Source organism: Lonchura striata, chromosome 2 (genome assembly GCF_046129695.1).
Source record: "Lonchura striata isolate bLonStr1 chromosome 2, bLonStr1.mat, whole genome shotgun sequence".
Taxonomy (NCBI): domain Eukaryota; kingdom Metazoa; phylum Chordata; class Aves; order Passeriformes; family Estrildidae; genus Lonchura; species Lonchura striata.
The window spans coordinates 112346762-112368201 of NC_134604.1; the positions used below are offsets into that span (position 1 = coordinate 112346762).

Consider the following 21440-nt stretch of genomic DNA (forward strand, 5'->3'; position numbering starts at 1 on the left):
TCTATAAAAATCAAACACTGAATTTCAGTACATCCTTCTCTGGAATTAACAATAATAGTCTACATATACAAGGGATGGTATCACAGTAGCATTATTATATGCTACATGCATCAACCGTTACCACAGACAGTGGGTTTGGCATGTAACTCTTGCAAAATTTATGGAAAATTACTTTATGGTGTGACAAAATAAACATCATGAGTAGTCACTGTGCAGGATTAAGATAAAAAAAAAACCAAAAACAAAACCAAAAAACAAGCCAAGCAGATGATTTAAAGAAGGTGATAAAAAATAGGTTAAATCAGTTGTCATATATATTTTGTCTTCTAAAATAAGTTTTCAAGTTTATGTAAGTGTGTTAGAAAAAAAAGACATTACACAAAGGTATTTTTTACAGTTATGCCCTGGCAACTGTTTTGAAACACAAATGAAAACACAGGAAATTTCACATTAAAATGGCATAATAACAGCCTTTACTAAGAGTAGTTTTAGACTGTTTACATTTACAATAATTATTCTAATACAATTCTGAAATAATTAATCTGAAAAAGAGCTATCACAGAACAGTGTTTTGACATGAGGGAGACAGTTTCAAACCTATATATAAATTTAGCAGCATAACTAAGGAAGCTTCTCTCAAAATTCTAACTGCGTTGCTTCATTAAAAAAAAACCAAACAAAATACCATAGAAGCCTAAGAAAGATATTTAAACAGATTATAATATCACAGCTCAGAATTAATTGATCTGTACTTCCAAACCTTTGGATTATGTATTTACCTTCCTTTTCCAAACCAGTTGCCAATACACGTAACGACACTCGGCCAGCCAGTGGTCTGCACCAGCCCATTGGCTATCTGAAAGTATATTAAAAAACAATAAATTAAGTTTTCCTGTCATAAACCAGGTTCCTACACAATTCCTGCTGAGTGCTGCATTGAGAAAAGGAAGTCTATACAAATGCAATGAATTTAGAAATTTAGTGGGGTTTTGAAAGCATTTCTTTTCCCCTCAAGAATAAACAAGTTACAAAATTTTTGCAGAGATTCTTCTCTCTACCTACATCTTTATAATTAGTTTATGATTTAAATCACAGAATACTGTAATTCAGTCACATATTCACCAAAAATCACACTGCTCTGAGCTGAAAAGACAAGTGAATTCCCCACACTCAAGCAGCAGCATAACACTTATCTCAACTTGAGCATATGGCAAAGCATGTTTGCAATCAAATAAAGCAGAAAAAAAGACAACTTTAGGGGAGACTGGATAACTTTAAAATGCTTAACAGACATCTGTAAATAAACTGAGAGGAGGAATTTAATTTAATATAGTCAGGATGAAGTAAGAACTATTTCAGTCTCCACATTGCACAGAACATTAACTCATCTCAACTCCTGAACAGCTCCCTGTCTACAATTGCACCATAACACAAACATCACAATACAAAACCTCACATGCACAATGAGCATTTGAACATGCAACAAAAACCAACCTCACTCAACCCAACAAAAACCAATGGGGCTGGTGGTGCGAGAACCCCCCCCACCACCCTGGAGTTATAGGGCTCACTGACCACATCCCACAGGGCAGAGACTGTTCAACCCTAGAGGAAGCATTTCCTGTCCTGGAAAACCCCTGATTCCAGAGATTAATTGGTGACAATTAATCAGTGCTGTGCCAGGTTAGTATCTCTCCATGTCACCTTGCTCACTGCCATGCAGATGTGCCAGAGGGGAGAGTGTTACTGCAACAACACAGAAAGCAGCAGTGCAAGGTGCAGACCTGAACAAAATGGCCCCAGTGCCAACCCTACCCTGCTCCTGACCTAAATTCCATTTGCTTGCAAAGATCTGATTGCTGATTTGACACAGATTGAAACATATTAATTTGCTTTCAAAGATTTCTTTCACTAAAAAAAAAAAAAAAACAAACCACCACCATTTTTCAAAAATGAAGCCTGGGGGTACCCACTCTGTCACTTCTGCCTGTCATCAACAGGATATTCCAGCATTTACATCCTCCCACCCAACAACTCATCACTGAGTGCAAGTGAAAAACCCCCAGTATTACCCTAAAGAGCAGCATGGGAGGAACTCTGAGTGTCCAAATGAACACTGTGCCTACCTGGGCCATGATGTAAAACCACAGATTATGCACATTATAGAAATAACCCAATCCAAACATTGCAGTGAAGAGTCCACTGGCGAGCATGCCCCCTGTCAGATAGTAGCGGATGGGCAGCCGCTCTCCGATGAGTCCACTTGGAACAGGGGAGGAAACAGAGAGAAAAGCCATCATTAAAAATGAGATCACACCCCAAAAGCCCTCACAAATAAAGGATATTTTGTGTTGTTTAACTCTGGTTGAGGAGAACCTCCGCTGGTAACTTCTGCTTGCCTTAGCAGCAGCAAAACAGCCATTTTTAGCACTTGATAGAGGGAAAAAAAAACATAACAAAACACTTCAAGTTCATTAATTGCTAAGTTCTGACATCTGCACAAGCATCTTTCAGGAAGATACTCATCTGGAGCACATTCAAAGTCACTTACTTACAGAGTCATTTTCCAAATTATGTGTCTCCAGCCATTGAAAGTGAGACTTGTCTCCCTTGCTAACAACTCGAGTCATGAAGGTTCTGGCTTAGTCAATAAAAAGATGCATCTCCAAACAGCAGCTAAGACTGCACACTTCAGGATGGATTTGGTATTATTTTTAGGAGTTGTCTGCTCCCATTCTTTGACCAAAAAAGCCAGGACAATCATTTTAACCCAATCAGTGCAATTTAGAGACTGACTGGAGATTCATTGACTGATTCATTAACATTCTAGATGAAAAAAAAACAGGCTAGACTTCAACCTGGAAAATATTCCTGCACGAGGCAGTCAAGATTGGTGCAGGTAAAAATCTTTCAGTGTATCAGAGATTGATACCACTGGGGCTCAGAATCATGCTGGGTTTTTTGCCCTCAGCAATCAACTTCTCACTCTCCATCAGAACCTCTGCAGCAGGAAAGCACAGTATCACAAAAGTCAAACAACCATAATTAAACATCAAAGAGAGTGGGGTTTTACCTTAAATACATCCCAACTGCATATGCACACAAAAATGAGTAATCCAGTGCTCCCAGCAGCTGTTTGTAGTTGCTCTTATCTAAAAAATTTTCAAAACAAATCATCACTTTAAATGTACTAATTACTTCCTAACCATTTTTACATATAACAAGAAAAAAGTTACTGAATGTGCACTGACATTCAATTTTCAATAGGCATATTTAGACTTCAGCAAACATTCTGCCAATGTTTTATTTAACAAAAAAAATATACCCTTTGGCCTCCAACATATTAGGAAAATATTGGTAGGTCCATCCTAAACTCTACCTTATTTAAAACAGCATTTTGGAAGAGAAGAAACATCAGTTATTAGCAAGGTGCCCTTTTCTTAAAAGGCCTTAGGCAAAAGAAAATTCAAAATCCAATTTAACAGGCTTGATTAGAAGTGGTAAGATGAGTTGCAAAAGCATGAGGTCTTAATTGTCAAAATGTCTAAAAAAAAATCCACCATCATAGAGACTTTTAAACAATAAGCTTTATATATTTTAAAAAATATTAAGTTACTTAAATATTTAAAATATTAAGGTTTTTTTTTTAAAGCCTTTTGCATCTCATTTTCCAACTATTCACAAAGCACAGAGCTCTGTTTAAAAAAACCCTGCAGTTCTGCCCTGCAGAGCAAACAACCATAATCACACCTAAATGGGAACTGCAGACAGGACAGGGAGCAAAGGGGCTCCACCCTGATGGAAACACCAAGTCAGCTCTCAAGAGACTTGAGCTCATACCCAGGCAGCTTGTGCATTTATTTTGCAATAAATTGCCACAACTGCTATTGGCTTTGAGCAAGAAGTCACAGATATTAAAGCAAATTCCTTTCTCCAGTGTTTTTCTGGCAAAACTCACAGCTTTGCCAGAAAAATACCTGAAAGAACAAGTCTAAGAGCCATTCCAAAGGGGTAGCTTGGCAATAAAGGCCATGGAAAAAGGAGGAAATTTAGGCTGAGAAGTCTCCATTAAAAAGTCAATCAATATTTCAGACAACCAAACTCAATCTCCCCTTGGTCAAAGGACAAGAAACATTCTCCAGGTTTAAATGCATCCCACATGGGGGATTGAATGTTTTCAGTAGACCCTGCAGCAGGACTTCATATATTGGATTTTGTCCACAGAAACCCAGAAACCCCAGAGCTCAGATCTTTAATTATCTTTGAAGAGAGCAGGACTTTTTTTTTTTTTTTTTTTTTTTTTAATTGCTAATTAAAAACTAATTAGAATGTATGGCTACACAGACTGGGGTGGACTGGCACATTGACAGAATGGGCTAATCTGTTTCACTGTTTCTGGTAGCAATAAAAGTGTCAAGGAATGATTCAAAGTCTCATTTAAAGTCAAGTACAATTAAATTGAAATTTAGTTGTCCAGTAGGCAAATATTTTTTTCTATTCAAGTGAAAGGCCAGGTTCATAAACTATCCAGTAAGTTGTTAAGTCTCTCCTGCAATGAAGTCTCCCCTTTTTCTTTATTAAAATTGAGAAATATATTCCTTCAGGCAGATAAGGACTCTGCAAAGTTCTAATTTAGATAAGCACCAAGTAATTTCACTTAAAAGATTGATTGAATTAAACAAGCAGAAAATTATAATAATTGATTTTATTCTTCTGGGAAGAATAAAATACCCTTTTTTCCTAAGCATGCAGGCTAAAGACAAAACCCATTTTCTGAGTGAAAACGGATCTACTGAAACCATCTCTTAGATATAACAAGTAAAATAATATCACTTGTTTAAGTGACTTTAAGTAGCAAAAAAATGTAAGGCAAGTCACAACTTCACTTTCTGTGGAGAAATCAGTGAGGACATGGAAAAGAAAACACCCCTTCCATGCACATCCCTCACATGTGGAGAAATTGCTAATCATGAATAATTAATAATCGAATTATGAGTATCAGATCATTACTAGGAAAGAAAGATGCAAAGCCAAAGAAAGCCAAGCCTTACCAAATGGCTCCCATCCACACTGAGAGGCATTAAATGGCTTTTTGACAGGCTGGATCTGGGCAGCATATTCTTTGTAGGAGTCAAGTTCAACTTGACTTGCACAATGCTTATGCAGCTCTCCCTGAAACAGAAAGGACATTTGAAAATGGAAAATTCACTTGCAAGCTGGGGACTGATAACTCTCCTACAGCAAGAAATTTAACAATTCTGAATTTATATGTACCTGTGTCAAACCTACCAAAATCAGTAAAATTGCTGGCCCTTATTAACTGCTTGGTATTTTACTGGGTGAAGCCACCATTACATGGTTAAAAAAAACATTCTACAGTGAACTGGTGTTTCTGACAGTGAAAATCTTTGAACTTGAGCAGTAACAGTGGGCAAATACTTAATGTAACAAGTAACATCAAGTACTTTGCCCACTGTTACTACTCAGTTTTATGCAATGCAGCACTGGGGGATTTGGTTTGTGTTTGGCAAGTTATAAACACTGAAGATTAAAGTTACAAACCCAGAACTGGAGAATCTGTGTCATCAAGCTTCACTGGAACAGCCACAAGGGTACAGAAAATGATGACGATGATGCTGAGCAGTACTGGGAACACTCTTGTAAATGCCACTGGAATGTTAACTCATCAGTTAAGAGCAACTTTTCTCAACCATAAGAATGCAAACCTCTCAAATATCTCTAATTAGATTCATTCACATTAATTATCTGTAGACACAGCTGCTTCCAGCCCAAACCCCAGACTTACAGGCAATATTCTAGGTGTGGTCTCACTAAAGTTTATCAAGCAAATATCACTGTGAGCCAGCTTTATCAGTCTCTCATCTTGAAGGCATTTCAAGTTAAAGGTTAACCCTGTCTTTCACAACAGGAAATACTGAAAAAGACAACAACATCCGTGTCTGACAGGAGCAGGAGGATGTTTAAACAAGGACACCACCTCTCTTACCTTCACTATACTGATAGGCTTCCTTGATAGATGGAAGCTGGCATACAGCAGGAAAGTGAGAGAGAAAATGAAAGCTCTATACCTATGACAGAAAAGAAAAAAAAAATTGTAAATAATTTTATTTAGATTTTCTTTTAGCACGAAGTCACACAAAACCATTACACAAGTCATTGATAATATTGGAATAGTGGAAGACAAACTTTTTGAGTTCTCCAGCAGCCTGAAGACCCACCCTTCCAGTTATGCTGCTTCCCATCTGCTCTGATGTGGCCTTGGGAGGAGCCTGGTGGTACATGGGAAAAGGCAGGACAACGTGGCAGTGCCCTGAGCACACAGAGCTGACCTGCCTGGTGTGCAACCCTCCTCTGGGGGATATTAAATGTCAGCTCAAAATTATTAAACATCAGCTCAACACACAGAGTCAGATTCCACACCTCCCTGTCTTGCTGGGTTGGGTGGTATTGCTGGGACATAAGTGTTGGCTCTCTTAATTATCAGTTTGGAGAATTCCTTCTTTTCTTGCTGCTTTCAGGATTTTACTTTTGCCTTCCTCTAACAACAGAAATCAGTCATTTCCAGAGAGGGACAATGGGACTGACACTGCAGCACATGAACAGAATTGAGCAGCTTTGGGATTGGGAAGGAATTCTCCTTTGTGTCTCACTGGGATCCTTGGGTCTTTCTCTACAGTTCAGCTGAATTAAAAAGGCATCTTAATTTCACTGTCAGTGCAAGCATTAAACAAAGATAATAATCTGATCTATTCTAGTCCCTATCTGTAGTTTCAGTTGTTTAAGGAGAGCATTTTGTGGATTTGTGTTTTTAGAAGTACCTAAAGTGTGTCTCCTGGCTCCTTCTAGCCTTAATCTTAAAATTAACATCTGTAAATGTAAGTACATATGTATACATAAATATCTGATATCACACTGCCTAATACAGTCCCTGATTTTTAATTAACCTTTTCCAATAATCTTTTGCCCTATGAACTTTTACATAACCAGGGTTCCGTTTTATAATTCTGGCATATTCACAGGAAAGAAAGTCATTCCCCGAGAAGAGTTATTCACCCTCATGACTGAAAAGATCCTCACAAGGGATGAAACTGCAATTTGTTCCTGCTGCCCAACTAGTGAAAATGTCATAAAATGGCTCAGATGGAAAGTGCTCCATCTTCCATTTGTGGTGGGTTTTTTTTTTGGGTTTTTTTTTTTTTTGGGTTTTTTTTTTTGGTTTTTTTTTTTTGTTATTCACACACAATTGACTCAGTATTCTGTCTTGGGAACCACATGAACTGATGCCATAAAACTTCCAGGATTACTTTTCCTAATGCAAGGAGGATTTAATTTTTGTTAGGTTTTGCTAGGGTTTTTTTGCTGTTTTTTATGTTCTTTTTAATAATGCAGTAGTGAGAACTAAAACTGTAATTCTACAAGTCTGTATCACACATCATATTACTGGGGAGAAAATACACTCTGGCAAAGAAAAGGAAGCTAATCTTGGGCACTCTTCCCACCTAGGATCTTGAAAATGCAATTTATTCTTTCAAATACATACCTTGCACAGAAAAGGACAAAAGGCTTTATTTTCTAGAATGCCTGACTAGTAAGGGTTTGCCTGGATTTCCCAGCAAATTATCTCATTTTATAAATGTCAGCAATATTTATTTATCATACAACTGACTGTCTGCTCTTCCTCTATGCATTAAACAATGAAAAAGCAAAAATTCTGAGCAAGGCAACAGTTACAGATTCACACTGTCCACTGCAAGGATCACCACCACCACTTCCAAACTTACCACTGATCTCGTGAGAATGAAGTGATGAAACGGATCCCAGGAGGAAGCTGAGCCATCGACACTACAGCTGCTACCAGACTTCAGGGGACACAATTATGGACGTGTGGCAGAGTTATTTGTTCTTCTGGAAGTGTAAAAAAGATCCACCAAAGCCTCTGGATTCCACAAGTGTGGAATATCTGCTGCTGGGCTGATCTCCTTGCAGGTTTTTTTTTTTTTTCCTTCTACCTTCAGTCACGACGTGGCAAATCCTTCAGTCTGTTTACTGCTGATCTTCAAATAAGAGAAGCTGGTAAGTAAATAGTCTGGTTGAGTTATTTGGATTATTTTCTAATCATGACATTTGAATCAGCAATTATCCACTTTAGAGGTAAGTAAATTCACTAAATTTCACATCAAAAATGCAGTGGAGAATTTTAAGCCTATATAAATTGCAGCCTTCTCTGACTGTTTTATAATTTACTTTTAGAGCTGGGCATGGTAAAAAGCAGTGAAGACACAAAGGAAAGATGCACTCAGAACTTGATCCAAAGGCAGCTTATATCAGAACACTCAGCTTTTGTCCCAGAATGACTACAAACAGGCAACTCCCCAGCTCACAAAGATCTGTTTGAGCACATCAGAAACATTCATGAGCTTGCCATTTGCTGAGAAACGGCTGTAGTGTTTCCAGCCTGGAATGAGAGACTCCTCCAGCTTGAGAGTGGGTGCTCCTAAACAATGCTGCCAGCAAGGCTTGACCAGCTCTCCCTCTTCCATTCCCCTGGCGCAGTATCAGCACTGCACAAAGCTCCACATCGTCAGAAAGCCTTGGAAAAGGAAAAACCAAGTTTTTTCCCCACTTGAGCTCCCTACACCAGCACAAGGGAGAAGGCAGGACCGTGTGTGTCCTCAGAATACAGAGAAGAGCGAGATTGCAGTGGTTTGGTTTAAATTCTCACAAAGTTCTTCCTGTTTGTTCCAACGTGGGCTGAAGCCCCTTTACAACAAAACCCTCCCAGTTTATTCCAGATGCTGGAACAGGAGCTGGCTGCACTGGCAGCTGCCAAGTCAGGTGGCAAAAGGAGCCGTAGGCAAAAGGTGTGACTGAAAGTCAGGCACACAATCCCAGCAGGATCCAGGGACACTCCAGGACACACAACCCTCCTGGCAGCCCTCTTCAGTGCCAGCACAAGCCACTGCCATGCTCCTGATGGGAAGCTGGTAGGATTCAGGATGAGCTCTCCTGGTAAATAACAGGAGGTGAGCCAAAGCAAGAAAGCAGAACTGCCAAACCCACGTTTGGTGTTCACCTGGGAATTTTAGGGGCTGCCACAGGGCAGGTGAAGGTGTGAGACTCTCCTCTCATCTTCACTGCCCCATCTTACTACAGAAATCAAAGCTGCATGTCTTCAGCCAGGTAAAGTGACAACAAACAGGATCTGCCAGATCCAAGCTGGCAACATGAAAGCTTCACCACCTACACAGGCTTTATCCCCAGGAATAGAGGAACACTACCCCCTCTTTATATAACTGAGTATCCCACCAAAAGATCAAGGCTCTGCTCCTTGATGCTAACACATTTTTGTCATACCTCTATTTTTTCTACAACATCCTGGTTCAGCTTGCCACCTTTCTACCCTAAAAGTGAATTGACTTGCTAATCTCGTTTGGCATGTTCCACCCCCTCCCTGGCCCTGAATCAGATTGTGCAATTAATCAAACCCCATAATTATTCCCGCCCAACACAAGTTTCCTATCTCCTCTCTGAGGTTGCTGAGGTGAGAGAAAGTGCAACCCTACTCCCTCCTCCCAACTCCAGATAAAGATCCCTGGCTCCCTTGTGTCAGACCTTGTAGTCCTACAGCCATGGTTCAGGTGCCTGATCCATCAGAAATCCTGCCCTGAAGTACAGATGATCCAATAAAGAATATTAACTCATTCCATGGCCACAAAATGGCCACACAGAATAAATCCAAGGCAGCAGGGGCATAAAGACAAAGATTAAAAACTGGCATTGCCCCCTACAGTCACAGGTGGCTAGTTAGGTCAGATTTCAAAATTCCAATTTCAAAACAATTATTTCTCATCAGTAACTGTGTTTGGTTGAAATGAGACACATATAGCTCCAAGTGGGAGAAAAAAGGTAAGGAGAAAAAGAGGTTGGCAGAAGTAGCTCACAGCAGGAATTAATTTTGCCTCCAGCAGTAACAGATTCATTTCAGGGTGATCCCAAACCCCATTTATCCTCTCTTACAGTCCACTCCAAACATCAAAATGATTTCACCAACCACACCAAACGAGGTGACAGAAATATCAAGTGGGGGAAAAAAAAAAACTGAGAAGCCAGTAAAGAACAAACACCTGAGGTCAAATACCTCCTTAAACAGTTCTCTTAAAAAAGACTAGGGCAGGGCAATTATCATTATAGCAAAGCAATTGTTTAGCATGTTACTATTTAACAGCTCTAGTGCAAACAGGAAAAGACTTCACACATCTTACAAAAGGTTTCAGTGCTCAATGGCCACGCCAGGCTGCACATCTGTGCACAGATCATACACCACCTCCCAGCAGTGTAGCCTCAGGATAAATCCCATCACAAGGATCCCAGCCACTCCCAGCAAAGATGACTGGACTATCAGCAGCACAGAGAGAACTGCAGCCTAACTCTATTTGACAGGGGTTGATTTCATTTTATGTACTGCAGGCAGAAACACCCGAGTTCTCATTTACATCTCAATAACTTGTTTCTGTCTCCACATATTTTTAAGTTCCTCTGACACTCACGTGCATTTTAATAAACACAAAAAATATCCTCCAGATGATGCCCTAAGTTTTAGCTTTCATATTTTCCAGATTCTGTACTGCATTAGTATAGAACTCTGAACTTCGTATAAAATGTTAGCAAGTGTTTTGGAAAAAAAAAAAAAAAAATCCTTTTCCAGTCCAAGAACCATTGCAGCTTCAGGCCCAAAAAGTACAAACAATGGCAAATTGAGGAGAGCAATCTGGGAGATGCGAGTTCATAACCTGAAGCTGTAATTAGACAATTAACCACAATATGGAAATGGACCAAAACTTATAAAAGTGTGAAAAGTAGTGACCTGTCCTCCGTCGTGGATGTAGCCTTGGCCAGGCTCTTGAACTGCCCAAGGTGTTTCCTTTGAAAGCCTTTTTAATAAACCCCTACTTTATTCTTTTAACGCTGTTTTAGGTGATAGAAGGTTGGAAATTTCACCTTTTACTGTAGATAGAAGCAGATTTTAACCAAGCTATACTTCAGAAATCACACTAAAAGGCTACAGCACATAACCAGTGGTTTATCAATACAATTTTTTATATTTCAGTTTTACTGCTGAAGCCCAAGGACAACGTCCCATCCAGTCACTCAAACTTGTTTTACACTCTTTCGTTTTCAGCAACTATTTCTGCCGACAGCGAAACCAACCCCTCCACTTCCTCCTTGCCGTACCACAATGTACAAAGCCATGTTCTCGTATTTACTTTGAAACCATATTTACCTTCCAAACTTGGTATTGCTCCTTGTCTGCAGTGGCTGAAGCATACCTTCCTCCCTGTTTCAGGGAAGCGGTGGCTGGGGAGCGGCTTTTTCCCCTGCAAACACGGCAAAGGCGGGATCAGAGGCGCTGGACAGGCAGAGGGAAGGTCCTGCCCGGCACAGCGCAGCTCCCCCGGGGCTGAGATGAATTTCTGTGTCTGCAGAAACCAAACCAAAGCAAAGCAAAGCAAAGCAAAGCAAAGCAAACCAAACCCTCCCCGGGCTGTCCCTGAGGGCTCACAGCGCCTTCGCACACAGGCGCAACAAATGCAAATTGTGCTTAATACCCGGCAGCTCTGCACCTGAGCCTGAAGCCGCCAAATCCATCACTCCGGCGCTTTAAATAGCCGCGTTCCTTCTATTTAAGTGGGGAAAGGGTTCAGCCACAGAGGAGCGAGCCGCAGGACCGAGCAGGCGGCTCCGGCCATCCCAAAGGTCAAGGGCAGCGGAGCCCAGCCGGGGACGGGGCAGGCACCCGCCGGCAGGGCTGGGCTGGGCAGGGCTGGGCTCTGCCCCGGGTCCCACCGGCAGGGCAGGGCAGGGCTCTGCCCCGGGTCCCACCGGCATCCCCGCGGTGCCACCCCCGGAACCGAGCAGCGCCTCCCAAACGACCCTCCCCGTCCAGCAGGATGGGGGCTCCGGGGAGAAACAAACGGGAGGGAAGGAGACAAAAGCAGGCGGAGCGGCGGTGGCCGGCGGGGTGACGGCTCGCCCGGCCCCTCAGCCGCCGCTCCCGGCCCGGCGCTCCCGAGCGGCCCCGCGGCCGAGGAGCCGCCCCCGCTCCGCCCCCGCCGCGGGCTCGGCAGGTGCGCCGGGCCGCCCGCACAGCCTACCCGGGCTGCTGCTGCCGCTGCCGCCTCCTGCTTCCCTCCGCTTCCTCCTGCTTCCCTCTCGCTGCCAGCCTGCCGAGCCGAGCCGAGCGGCCGGGCCGGGCGCGGCTGCGGATCGCCGCCCGAGCTGCGCGGCGGGGCCCGGCGGCCTCGGCCCCTCCCCGCCGCGGGAGGAGCCTGCGAGGGCAGCCTTGGCTTTGGGAAGGGCAGTGCCCGGGCAGGGAGCTGCTCCTGCGCCTCTCTTCGGACCCGGCGAAGCGCCTCTGCGGTGCTGTGTGCAGCTCTGGGCTCCTAAAGACAAGAGAGATGTGGAGCTCCTGTAGCGGGTCCAGCGGAGGCCACGAAGATGAAGGGGCTGGAGCATCTCTGTGTTGAGTAAAAGGTGTGGGAGCAGAGGTTGTTCAGCCTCGAAGATGAAGGGACTGGAGCATCTCTGTGTTGAGTAAAAGGTGTGGGAGCAGAGGTTGTTCAGTCTCGAAGATGAAGGGACTGGAGTATCTCTGTGTTGAGTAAAAGCTGTGGGAGCAGAGCTTGTTCAGCCTCGAAGGTGAAGGGACTGGAGTATCTCTGTGATGAGAAAAAGCTGTGGGAGCAGGGGTTGTTCAGCCTATAAGGAGACAACTGAGAGGACACCTCGTTAATGTGTATAAATAGCTAAAGAAGTGTTCCAAGACGATTGATCCAGGCTCTGTTTTGTTGATGCTGAGCAACAGGACAAGAGGAATGGGCAGAAACTGATGCCCAGGAAGTTCCACCCAAATAGTGACCAAGCACTGGGACAGATTGTCCAGAGAGGGTGTGGACTCTCCCTTACTGGAGATACTCCAGAACTATCTGGACACATTCCCGTGCCATGTCCACCAGGGTGGTTGGACCTGTGAGTCACTGTGGTCCCTTCCAGCCTGACCATTCTTTGATTGTGAACTGCTGCCCCTACTCTGGCAGGGCCCCAGCTCACCTCTGTCCTGCCAGAGAGGGAAAAGATGTTCCCTTGTACCTGCTGTCCCCATCTGTCACCCCGGCAGCCTCTTCCATTGCAGGTGCTCCAGGGTGGTGGCTGGACCCATCTGCACTGCCCAGCACTGCCAGTGGGATCCCCAGGCAGGCAGCCCCCAGCCTGGCAGGTGTGCACAGCTGCTTCCCTGTCGGACACACATGAAGGTATTTCTGGTACCAAACATTCACAGATCATCTGAAAGCCGAGGGAAACGTTCAGCAGGACTTCATTAAAGAAGAAAATGCATTTACTTTAGTTGACTCCTGGTTTCATGATCCTGCAGTGTTTCAGAAACCCTATATCAAAGGTCAGTTTATTTATATAAATGCACACTTCCTGCTGCCAGTGTATTTATTCATCATGGCCACCTGACCAGAGCAAAAAACCCTGTGCTATTTCCTTCATCCAAGACTGAAAAGCTGCTGAAGTTATCTCACTCAGGTTTAAGTTTATCTGTGTAAGTCTGTCCCTTGTAGAGCACCACATGCCTGACAAGTGACTCCCTTAAGGCGCTCACTGAAGTGTCCAATGTTGTTCTCTTTTGCTCTCACCTTGCACTGCCTCTGCTGGGAATATAAATAAAAGAAACTCTGACTCCCAGTGTGATGTTCCTTGGGCCCCACATGTCAAACATTTAGCCACATGCTCAGCTTTGCTCCATGATCCCAGGGCATCTTTCCTTCACCTTCTCCCAGGCAGTAAAGGAACCCTTCACCCTTACTTTCACATTTGCAGAATCAGGGTTTCAGAGTGTTACCTGAACCATTGCAAATGCAGGTGGGTGCTGTAAAATCTGCTGCTTTAAAGCTTGTTGGTGACAAATGTTGATTCTGTCTTTCTTGCTGAGACTTGCAGGTAGTAAATCAGAGATTTAAAAAAAAATAATTCTCCAAATGTTACAAATGTCCTACTTGGAAAGTTAATGCACTGCTTTTGATTATCAGCAGTCTTACCTTCTGAGGAGATGATTTGCATGAATCATGTGCTGCACTTCTGCACCAACACCAGAAGAAACCCAGGCACTGTCTAGTCAGACACACACACAAGAAAAAAGATTTGTCTTCTTACAGCAGAAAAGGTCAGACCCATCACAGTGCATCTGTATACATGGTTAGCCATCCCAAATTATCATAACAGCTATTCATCATCATGTCAAATCCTCATTCTTAAAAAAATTTCTGTTGCCTTGGCCCTTTTAAAATTCCTTAAAGAATTTAACCTTGCTTGAGTATCTTACTGTTCTGTTAACAAGCAGCTTGCAAAAAGCACGAGCTAAAGAGCCCCAGAAAACCCTGATATTTTTCATACTTAAAGTAGAAACTGCATCTCCCATTCAAATAAATGTTTCCTGTAATCCATTCCCTTGGCATCACTGAAACCTGCTGGCTGCCAGACTTGGCACAGCTGCTGTCTCTGCTATGCCAGCGTGGGTCACCAGCAGCTCCACTTGCCAGAAGCCATGAAATAAGTAGGAATACAGGGAGAGGCAGCAGCAGGAGCTCGTGCTGCTGCTTGCACAACAACCTCACAGAGGGGCCAGAGGTCGGGCAGAGATAAAAGGAGATCTACGTGGTTAAAAAAACAGAACACATACCCACAAGGTTTAAAATAACATGTGTAATGTAGAGCCTCACAGAAAATACAAACAGGAATCACTCTTAGCAAATTGCTTTCCAGAAGGAAGCACAAATGAAGGGTTTGGTCCAGAAAATTGTTGTGATGGGTAGAAAGCGTGGCAGTGGTTTGGCTTTTTAAGCCTGGCAACGTTCGTACCAGAGGAAATAGAAAAGGATGAGTTCTTGTCTGCAAAAGCAAACAGAAGTAAAGATGTATGAGTTGGCAGATGCTTTCATGTGCTTGTGATGGTGCTTCTCTCAGAAGAGATAATCTAATTTCCCAGTTGGCAGTAAAATTTTACTTTCACAAGTGGTGCTCTTAACTCCTCAAGTCCAGACAAAGCAAAATGCTTTGAAGTAAGTGGATGCTAGTGTCATCTTTCCTTCACTGAACAGGTCATGCTGGCTGAGCAGAGGTCTGGATGCCAACTCTTGCATCCCTTAGCTGATTAAAAGATTTATTTTCTTTACAGTAAATTGCATAAAAAATACCTTTTATTATTCATAATTGCACAGTTGGAAAAGATTATGTTTGGCCAGAGTGATCACTTCGTCTTAGGGGAATAAAAAAATTCATAACTTATTTACATAATAATGGGTTGTTAAATAATATTTGACTATCTAAGAATTGATATTTACTTAGACTTTATTCCCGACAAGTAGCAGGGTTCTGAGAACTGATATAATCATAGTTTTTGGTTGCCTTTATTAGTTTTACAGGCTTTGTTTTCCCAACAGAGCAGCTGGAATATTGTATAAGCAGTTGACATCAGCACTGGGTGCAATTCAGATATAACCTGCCATTGAGCTTTGGCAGAAAAAAAAAAAAAAAAAATCCAAAGGAGCCAAAAAAAGAGAGGCTTTGAAGGCTGTGCCTGTATGTTTGGGAGTAGATGGGCACTTGGAGGGGCTGGAACCTGTCGAGCTGAGTTAGCACATTACATCCTGCCTGTTGAGAAAACAGTGCTGGCTCAGTGCCACACTAACATAACCACAGAATTTCCACAGTGGTACTTTCATTGCTTGTATCTTGCCAGAAATCCAGGAAGCACCAGCTGGTAGCTTTAGGAAAAGACACCAGCAGACAAGAGCAGTGGGCCAGGCTTTTCCCCAGGCAGAGCAGGGCAGTACCTGAGTACTAAAGATGACTTACAAAGAAAACACCCTGCAACCTGTGGAACACGGGCAGAGAGGGGCAGTAAAACTGTATTTAAAAATGCCTACATAAAGATAGATACTGGTCAGCCTGGAGGAGACAGAAATAACAGCATTTATCTGAAACCTGTGAGTTGTCTATCAGACTCTGACCTTCCCAAGGCTTTCCAGAGGGCTGGAGAGTGGGATGGTTAAACCACCTCATGCTGTCAAAGGAAGGATCTGTTTAAAAAGGGGCTGTAGCAGCAGTGGTGTTTTTTGGGGATCTGCTGAAGGCAGCCCTGGGCAGAGCTTGTGGCCTGGGATCCGTGGCTCCTGTAGCAGGGATGGAGCTTCCCTGGAGCAGCTCTCACACCTTCAGCCACCTGCTCACAGAAAAATGAACAGGAATGTTCTGAGAATGAAGAATTTAAAACAAAACCAACCAAATAACAAAAACACAACCAAAGCCAAAACACAAACCAAGCTGTATTGTTATAGATGGAATCTGTGAAACATCAAGTAGACCATTGTCTGTTAAAAAATGTGAATCTATTTTGAGGAACTTATCTTGTAGAATTTTATTTTGCTTCCTGCAGGAAATGGGATAGTTTTTCTTGTTATTTTGCCCTTATTTCTACTCTTAAATTTCCTGAAGAACTGGGTGGAAGTGCAAGATACGGCTACAAAAGCAATTGCTGGGGAATAAACAGTGAATTAGGCAGTAGGCTGCTGGCAGATTTCCCTTCTCCTTGCTTGCAGACTTGATCACTGATGGGTAGTTAGATGAGGAGGGAGCACTGAGGCATATTGTAGCAGAAATCAAATATCAGAGCCATGGTAAAATAGAAAGCAGACCAGAACAGAGCTTGCACTAAAGCAATTGCCTTGCAAGTCATGAATAAGAAGAGGATGTTCAAAGGCATTCAAGCTGACAGGAATGAGGAGACAGCAGATTAGTCCCATCTACCTCAATCATTTCATTATTGTCTATTGAATTAATTCTGAATTATCAGATTAGGACTTCAGGGGGTATAGACAAAAGGATTGGACTGCTTGAGCTTTATGTCATTACTAGCTCTGCCTGAATAAAGAAGATTAGGCTTGGGGTTTTATTTAATGTTAAAAAAAAAAGAAAAAAAAGAAAGAAAGAAAAACAACCAAAAACACTTCCAGAGAAAAATAGAGAAAATTGTAATATTGGTGCTGCTTTATTTTTATACTGACCATAAGGCTTTTTTTTCCTCTCATAAATGCCAACTGCTTTCTTGGTATCACTAGTAACATTGACTGTTGTCAAAGTCTTGAGAAAAGACATCAGCAACAATTTCCTAAATGGAACCAAAGGGACCTCTGTACATCCTCACTGCACTTTAGTGGAAAGGAAAACCCCTTAGGTAAAAGGAGAAAACCTGACAGTTTTCCCAGATGTCTGAAGAATGGAATGCAGCCTGTACTTCAAATTGAGCAGTGAGGTCAGAGAAATGGGAGGCAGGATGTAAATACAACACTTTCCCTTGGATAATCTGCAGGAGGGAAATGAAAGGTCATATTTAGCCAAGAGACTAAAAAAGCATTATCTGTATTTCAAGAATGGCTTTCACACAAACTTAGGTTTTTGAATAGTCCTGCCTTCAGGATATGCAATGTTAATTGTATTTAGAGGAGGCAGTTGTAAACTGAGTGGCTAGAAAGGTCATTTGCTTGTTCTTCTGACTTTGTTATGAGCACAAAAAGAGGCTATCTACTTGGCATACACACAGAGTAAGCAGATTTCATTTTGCCTGTAAAGAGCTTAAAAAGAGCTATGTGGTGAGAAGTTCCCATTTTGCAAAGGATTTTGACATTTCAAAATCTTGCTTAATTCTCAATTGGATTAAAAAAAACAGTATATGGAAGTTAGTGACAGTAAATTCCACTTTGTCCACTGTTTGTTCCCATTATCTCAGAAAATATTGAAAGTGTGCCCGATGATATTGCAGAATATTAAAAAGACCTGAAATGTATATTCCCAAACAAGAACTCCCCTTAGGATATTATTTCAATTTCATAATCCCACATTTTTCCTCCAAAAGGCTGTTGAAAACAATCTGGTTTATATTTAAGTGTCAGGAGGAACAGATCTCATTTCATTAGGTTTTTCCTGACAGTTCCTGTTGACACTTTGTTAATATCTGTTACCAGCCACGCATTACACTTTTATAGGGAGAAAGATGGAAATTACTGTCTTCTAAGAGAGAAAAAATATTTCCTTGAAGATTTCTGTTCTTTAAAGTCTTGTCAAAAGACATTATCCTGCCCAGGTCTATCTTACCAAAAGGGTCACCTGCATCTCTAATTGAGCCCAGAGCAAAACTCAAACTGACTTCAGTGCCAAGGATTGACCCTCCCAGAGTCACCAACTCTGTCAGGAGTAGTTGAGTAATGTGTGAAGTGAGGAAACCAACCTGTGAGTCAGGCAAATGATCTCCACTCATCCTGGTAATTTTGATGGCAGAAGATGAAAAGGCAGCTCCCTAAAGCCCCACTGCTGGCAGGGTGGAGAAAAGCTGGAGCAGAGGCACTGCCCCTGGAAGAAGGAAGCATGGTAGGACAGGGGCAGAGAAGTGAGCTCCTGGAGGGCAGGAATTCCCAAATGCACCATGTGGGAATTAAGCAGCATGCTGCCTTTACCACATCAGAGGCTGTGTGTGCACCCTGCTGTGGCAAGCACATTTCTCTCCCTCTCAGGATCTTTCATAGAGGTGCACAGAAAGAAGTGAAAGAGAAAACAATTTCTATTTCTGCTCCTTGTGTTTCCTATGTGGAATGTGTTTGGAGAATTGTTTACCTGGGCTGATTGTTTGCATTCTGGTGAGGATTGTTTGAGCCTGATGGCCAATCCAATCCTCCTGTGGCTGGACTCTCAGAGAGGGTCATGAGTTGTGTTAGGGTTAGAGAAAATAGTATGTAGTTTTAGTATCTTCCTTTTTATATAGTATATTAATGTATCTTAGCATAGTTAGAGTAAAGAAATCATTCAGCCTTCTGAATTGAGTCAGACATAGTCATTTCTTCCCATTGGGTTTGCCTGCATTTACAATACCCTGCTGTATTTTTATCACCCCTTTGAAGCAGGACACTGAGTGTAACACAGAGGTCAACATATAGTCCTGTAGTTTTGAATGTCCATTGTGTGTTTTCAGAGCTTGGTCAGTGCTGGAAGGAAATGTTCAGGTTGTTTCACAGGCCTGGCACAGCAGAATTTTCCCTGCAAAACCCCTGAACTGCAAAAGTCTCCCCCTCCTAAGAGAGACTAAAGCCCAAGGAGTAACAGGAGCATAACTGGCCTTAAAAGTGCTTTTTGGCCATTTCTCTCTGCAGAGGAGCTGAAAAACAAAAGAGGAGCTTAAAATCAAAGTGAGGATCTGCAAGGCAGGATAAAAGGACATCCAGGGCTTTCCTCTCCCATGGGAGGTACCTTCTGATATCATCATTCCAGCAGCCTTTTCCTTCCCCCTGTTTTTAAGCACCTCTGGCAGCAATGGCTTTGGGTTTTAGTGGAGCTCTGACTCCCTGTGGGGCTTCTGTCAAACTCAAACCAGGAGCTTCCTCAGGGCCACTCACAGCTGTGGCATTTTCTGCTGTCCCTGCCAGGGTGACTGGCAGGCAGTGCTGGCAGCTGCCAGCTCAGCCAGCAGCAAGGGCAGAGCAGGTAATGAGCACAAATTACCCTCTCAGGACTTTGGACAAAGGAAATTTGTCTATAAGATCAGCAGGACCTTAGGAATATTGGTTCTCTGACAGAAAAGGGAAAAGAACAGGAAAATAAGGATGATAGCAGACCTCCTTTCAGTGATGTACCTGAAGCTTAATTTTAATCTGACGTTGAAATACATCCAAATTCAACTAGAAGGCAAGAAACGACAAAATAAATTCTTCATGTCATTGATTATATAGAAGCTGTAGATGTCCTCACAAGACAATTTCTAGGTATAGAAAACTTTAAATGATGCCTCCCTCATTTAAGTAAAATGATCCTGTTGTGAAAACATTCTATCTGCCACTTCTGGGTGCTGAGCAGTTTAACTTGTATAAAGAAAGAGTTCTTAGTGCTTCTCCAGAAAAGTGAGCTGCTTCAGACCCTTTTCCTTCTTCAGAACTCTGAAACAATAAGCAAGAGCAGTTAATTATTATTATTAGTGGTCATCCAGGGGAGTGGCTCTGATGTCTTGTCACTGATGTCTTGTCACTGCTTCCTGTTTGTGTCACAGCTGTTCCCTGAGCCACGTCACCTTCCAGGCCAAAAGACACGTCTGGTTATTGTTGTCATCGAGTTTAGCAGGGAGCACCTCCCTATGCACTCCCAACATTAATTCCCTTGTCACTCTGAGCCTCAGTGGCTGCTTAGAATTAATTTACCATGACAGACCAAGTGAGCACTTTTGTAATTAGAGACGTTGCCTTATCATAGATAAAAGAATTTAGCCAATCTTAGGTGCAAGGGAGAAACAGAGGCCTCATCAAGATGTGCACTCATGTCAGCTCTGCAGGAGATGAGCAGAGCAGTAGTTTGCATATTCTGCAATTGCTTATTAACAGTACATTATGCAAATTATGCTTCCCTAGTCAAATGCTGGGAGTGTGCAGGAAAGAGAAATAACCATCCAGTTTGGAGTCAATAAGTGTGTAATGTTCTGACAGCTAACAAAATTTAATTTCAGCATTGTTAACTGCTTCAAAGGCAAAGTGCTCTCAAATGAGTAACTGGACATTAACTCAAAAGCTGGAATGTTTCCTATGAACACAGAGGTATTTAGCAATAGCCTCTTCCTTTTCATCTTTACCCAACTGAAGACAAAAAGATTTGCCACAGAAGTGATAACTTTTTAATACGTTATTTAAATACTGGCTATTTAGATTCCTACCTATGAAAAGGAAGAAACCCACCTGAATATGGCGTATCTTTATATAGTGATGACCCTGTTTTTCTTCTGGTTTTTGTGGTGGAGCTGTGATTTAGGGCATAGGGTGACCACCACCCATTTTCCAGCCACTTGCCAATCCTGTCTACCTCAGAAGCATCACCTGCTTTGCCCAGTGCTTGTCTAGCTCACTGCTTTTCACTAAGCATATCCTTCCTTGCCTGGCTCCTCTTGTGAATCCTTGGCCATTAAATTACTATGCAAAGTGATGGTAAGGTGGTTTTCCTGACTCCTGTATGAGAGAAAACAAAAAGTGTATCGTGGCAAGCACATTCTTCTCTCTCTCAGGACTTTTTCATAGAGGAGCTCAGAGGGAAGAAAGAGAAAACTGTTTCTATTTCTAGTTCTTGTTTTTCCTATGTGGAATGTGTTTGGAGAATTGTTTACCTGGGTTGATTGCTTGGTTGGATTCTGATGAAGGTTGTTTGAGCCTGATGGCCAATCCAATCCACCTGTGGCTGGACTCTCGGGACAGCATCATGAGTTGTGAGGGAGTTATATATGGTAGTTAGAAAAAGTAGGTATGGTGTTTTAGTATCTCCTTTAAATAAGTATATTA

At 42.4% G+C, this 21440-nt stretch overlaps 1 protein-coding gene across 1 annotated transcript in view; it reads right to left on the reverse strand.

The window, feature by feature from the left end:
• SLC37A1 (solute carrier family 37 member 1) overlaps positions 1 to 12327 on the reverse strand; it is a 35340-nt gene extending 23013 nt beyond the window's left edge. The window contains exons 1-8 of the mRNA XM_077781692.1: positions 12174 to 12327; positions 11303 to 11396; positions 7803 to 8091; positions 6008 to 6089; positions 5052 to 5172; positions 3074 to 3152; positions 2127 to 2262; positions 780 to 856 (exon numbers count right to left, since the gene is read on the reverse strand). Of these exons, the coding sequence (XP_077637818.1) occupies positions 780 to 856; positions 2127 to 2262; positions 3074 to 3152; positions 5052 to 5172; positions 6008 to 6089; positions 7803 to 7858 (551 nt within the window). The 5' untranslated portion in view covers positions 7859 to 8091; positions 11303 to 11396; positions 12174 to 12327. The remainder of the gene's footprint in view (positions 1 to 779; positions 857 to 2126; positions 2263 to 3073; positions 3153 to 5051; positions 5173 to 6007; positions 6090 to 7802; positions 8092 to 11302; positions 11397 to 12173) is intronic.
• Positions 12328 to 21440: the final 9113 nt, after the last annotated feature.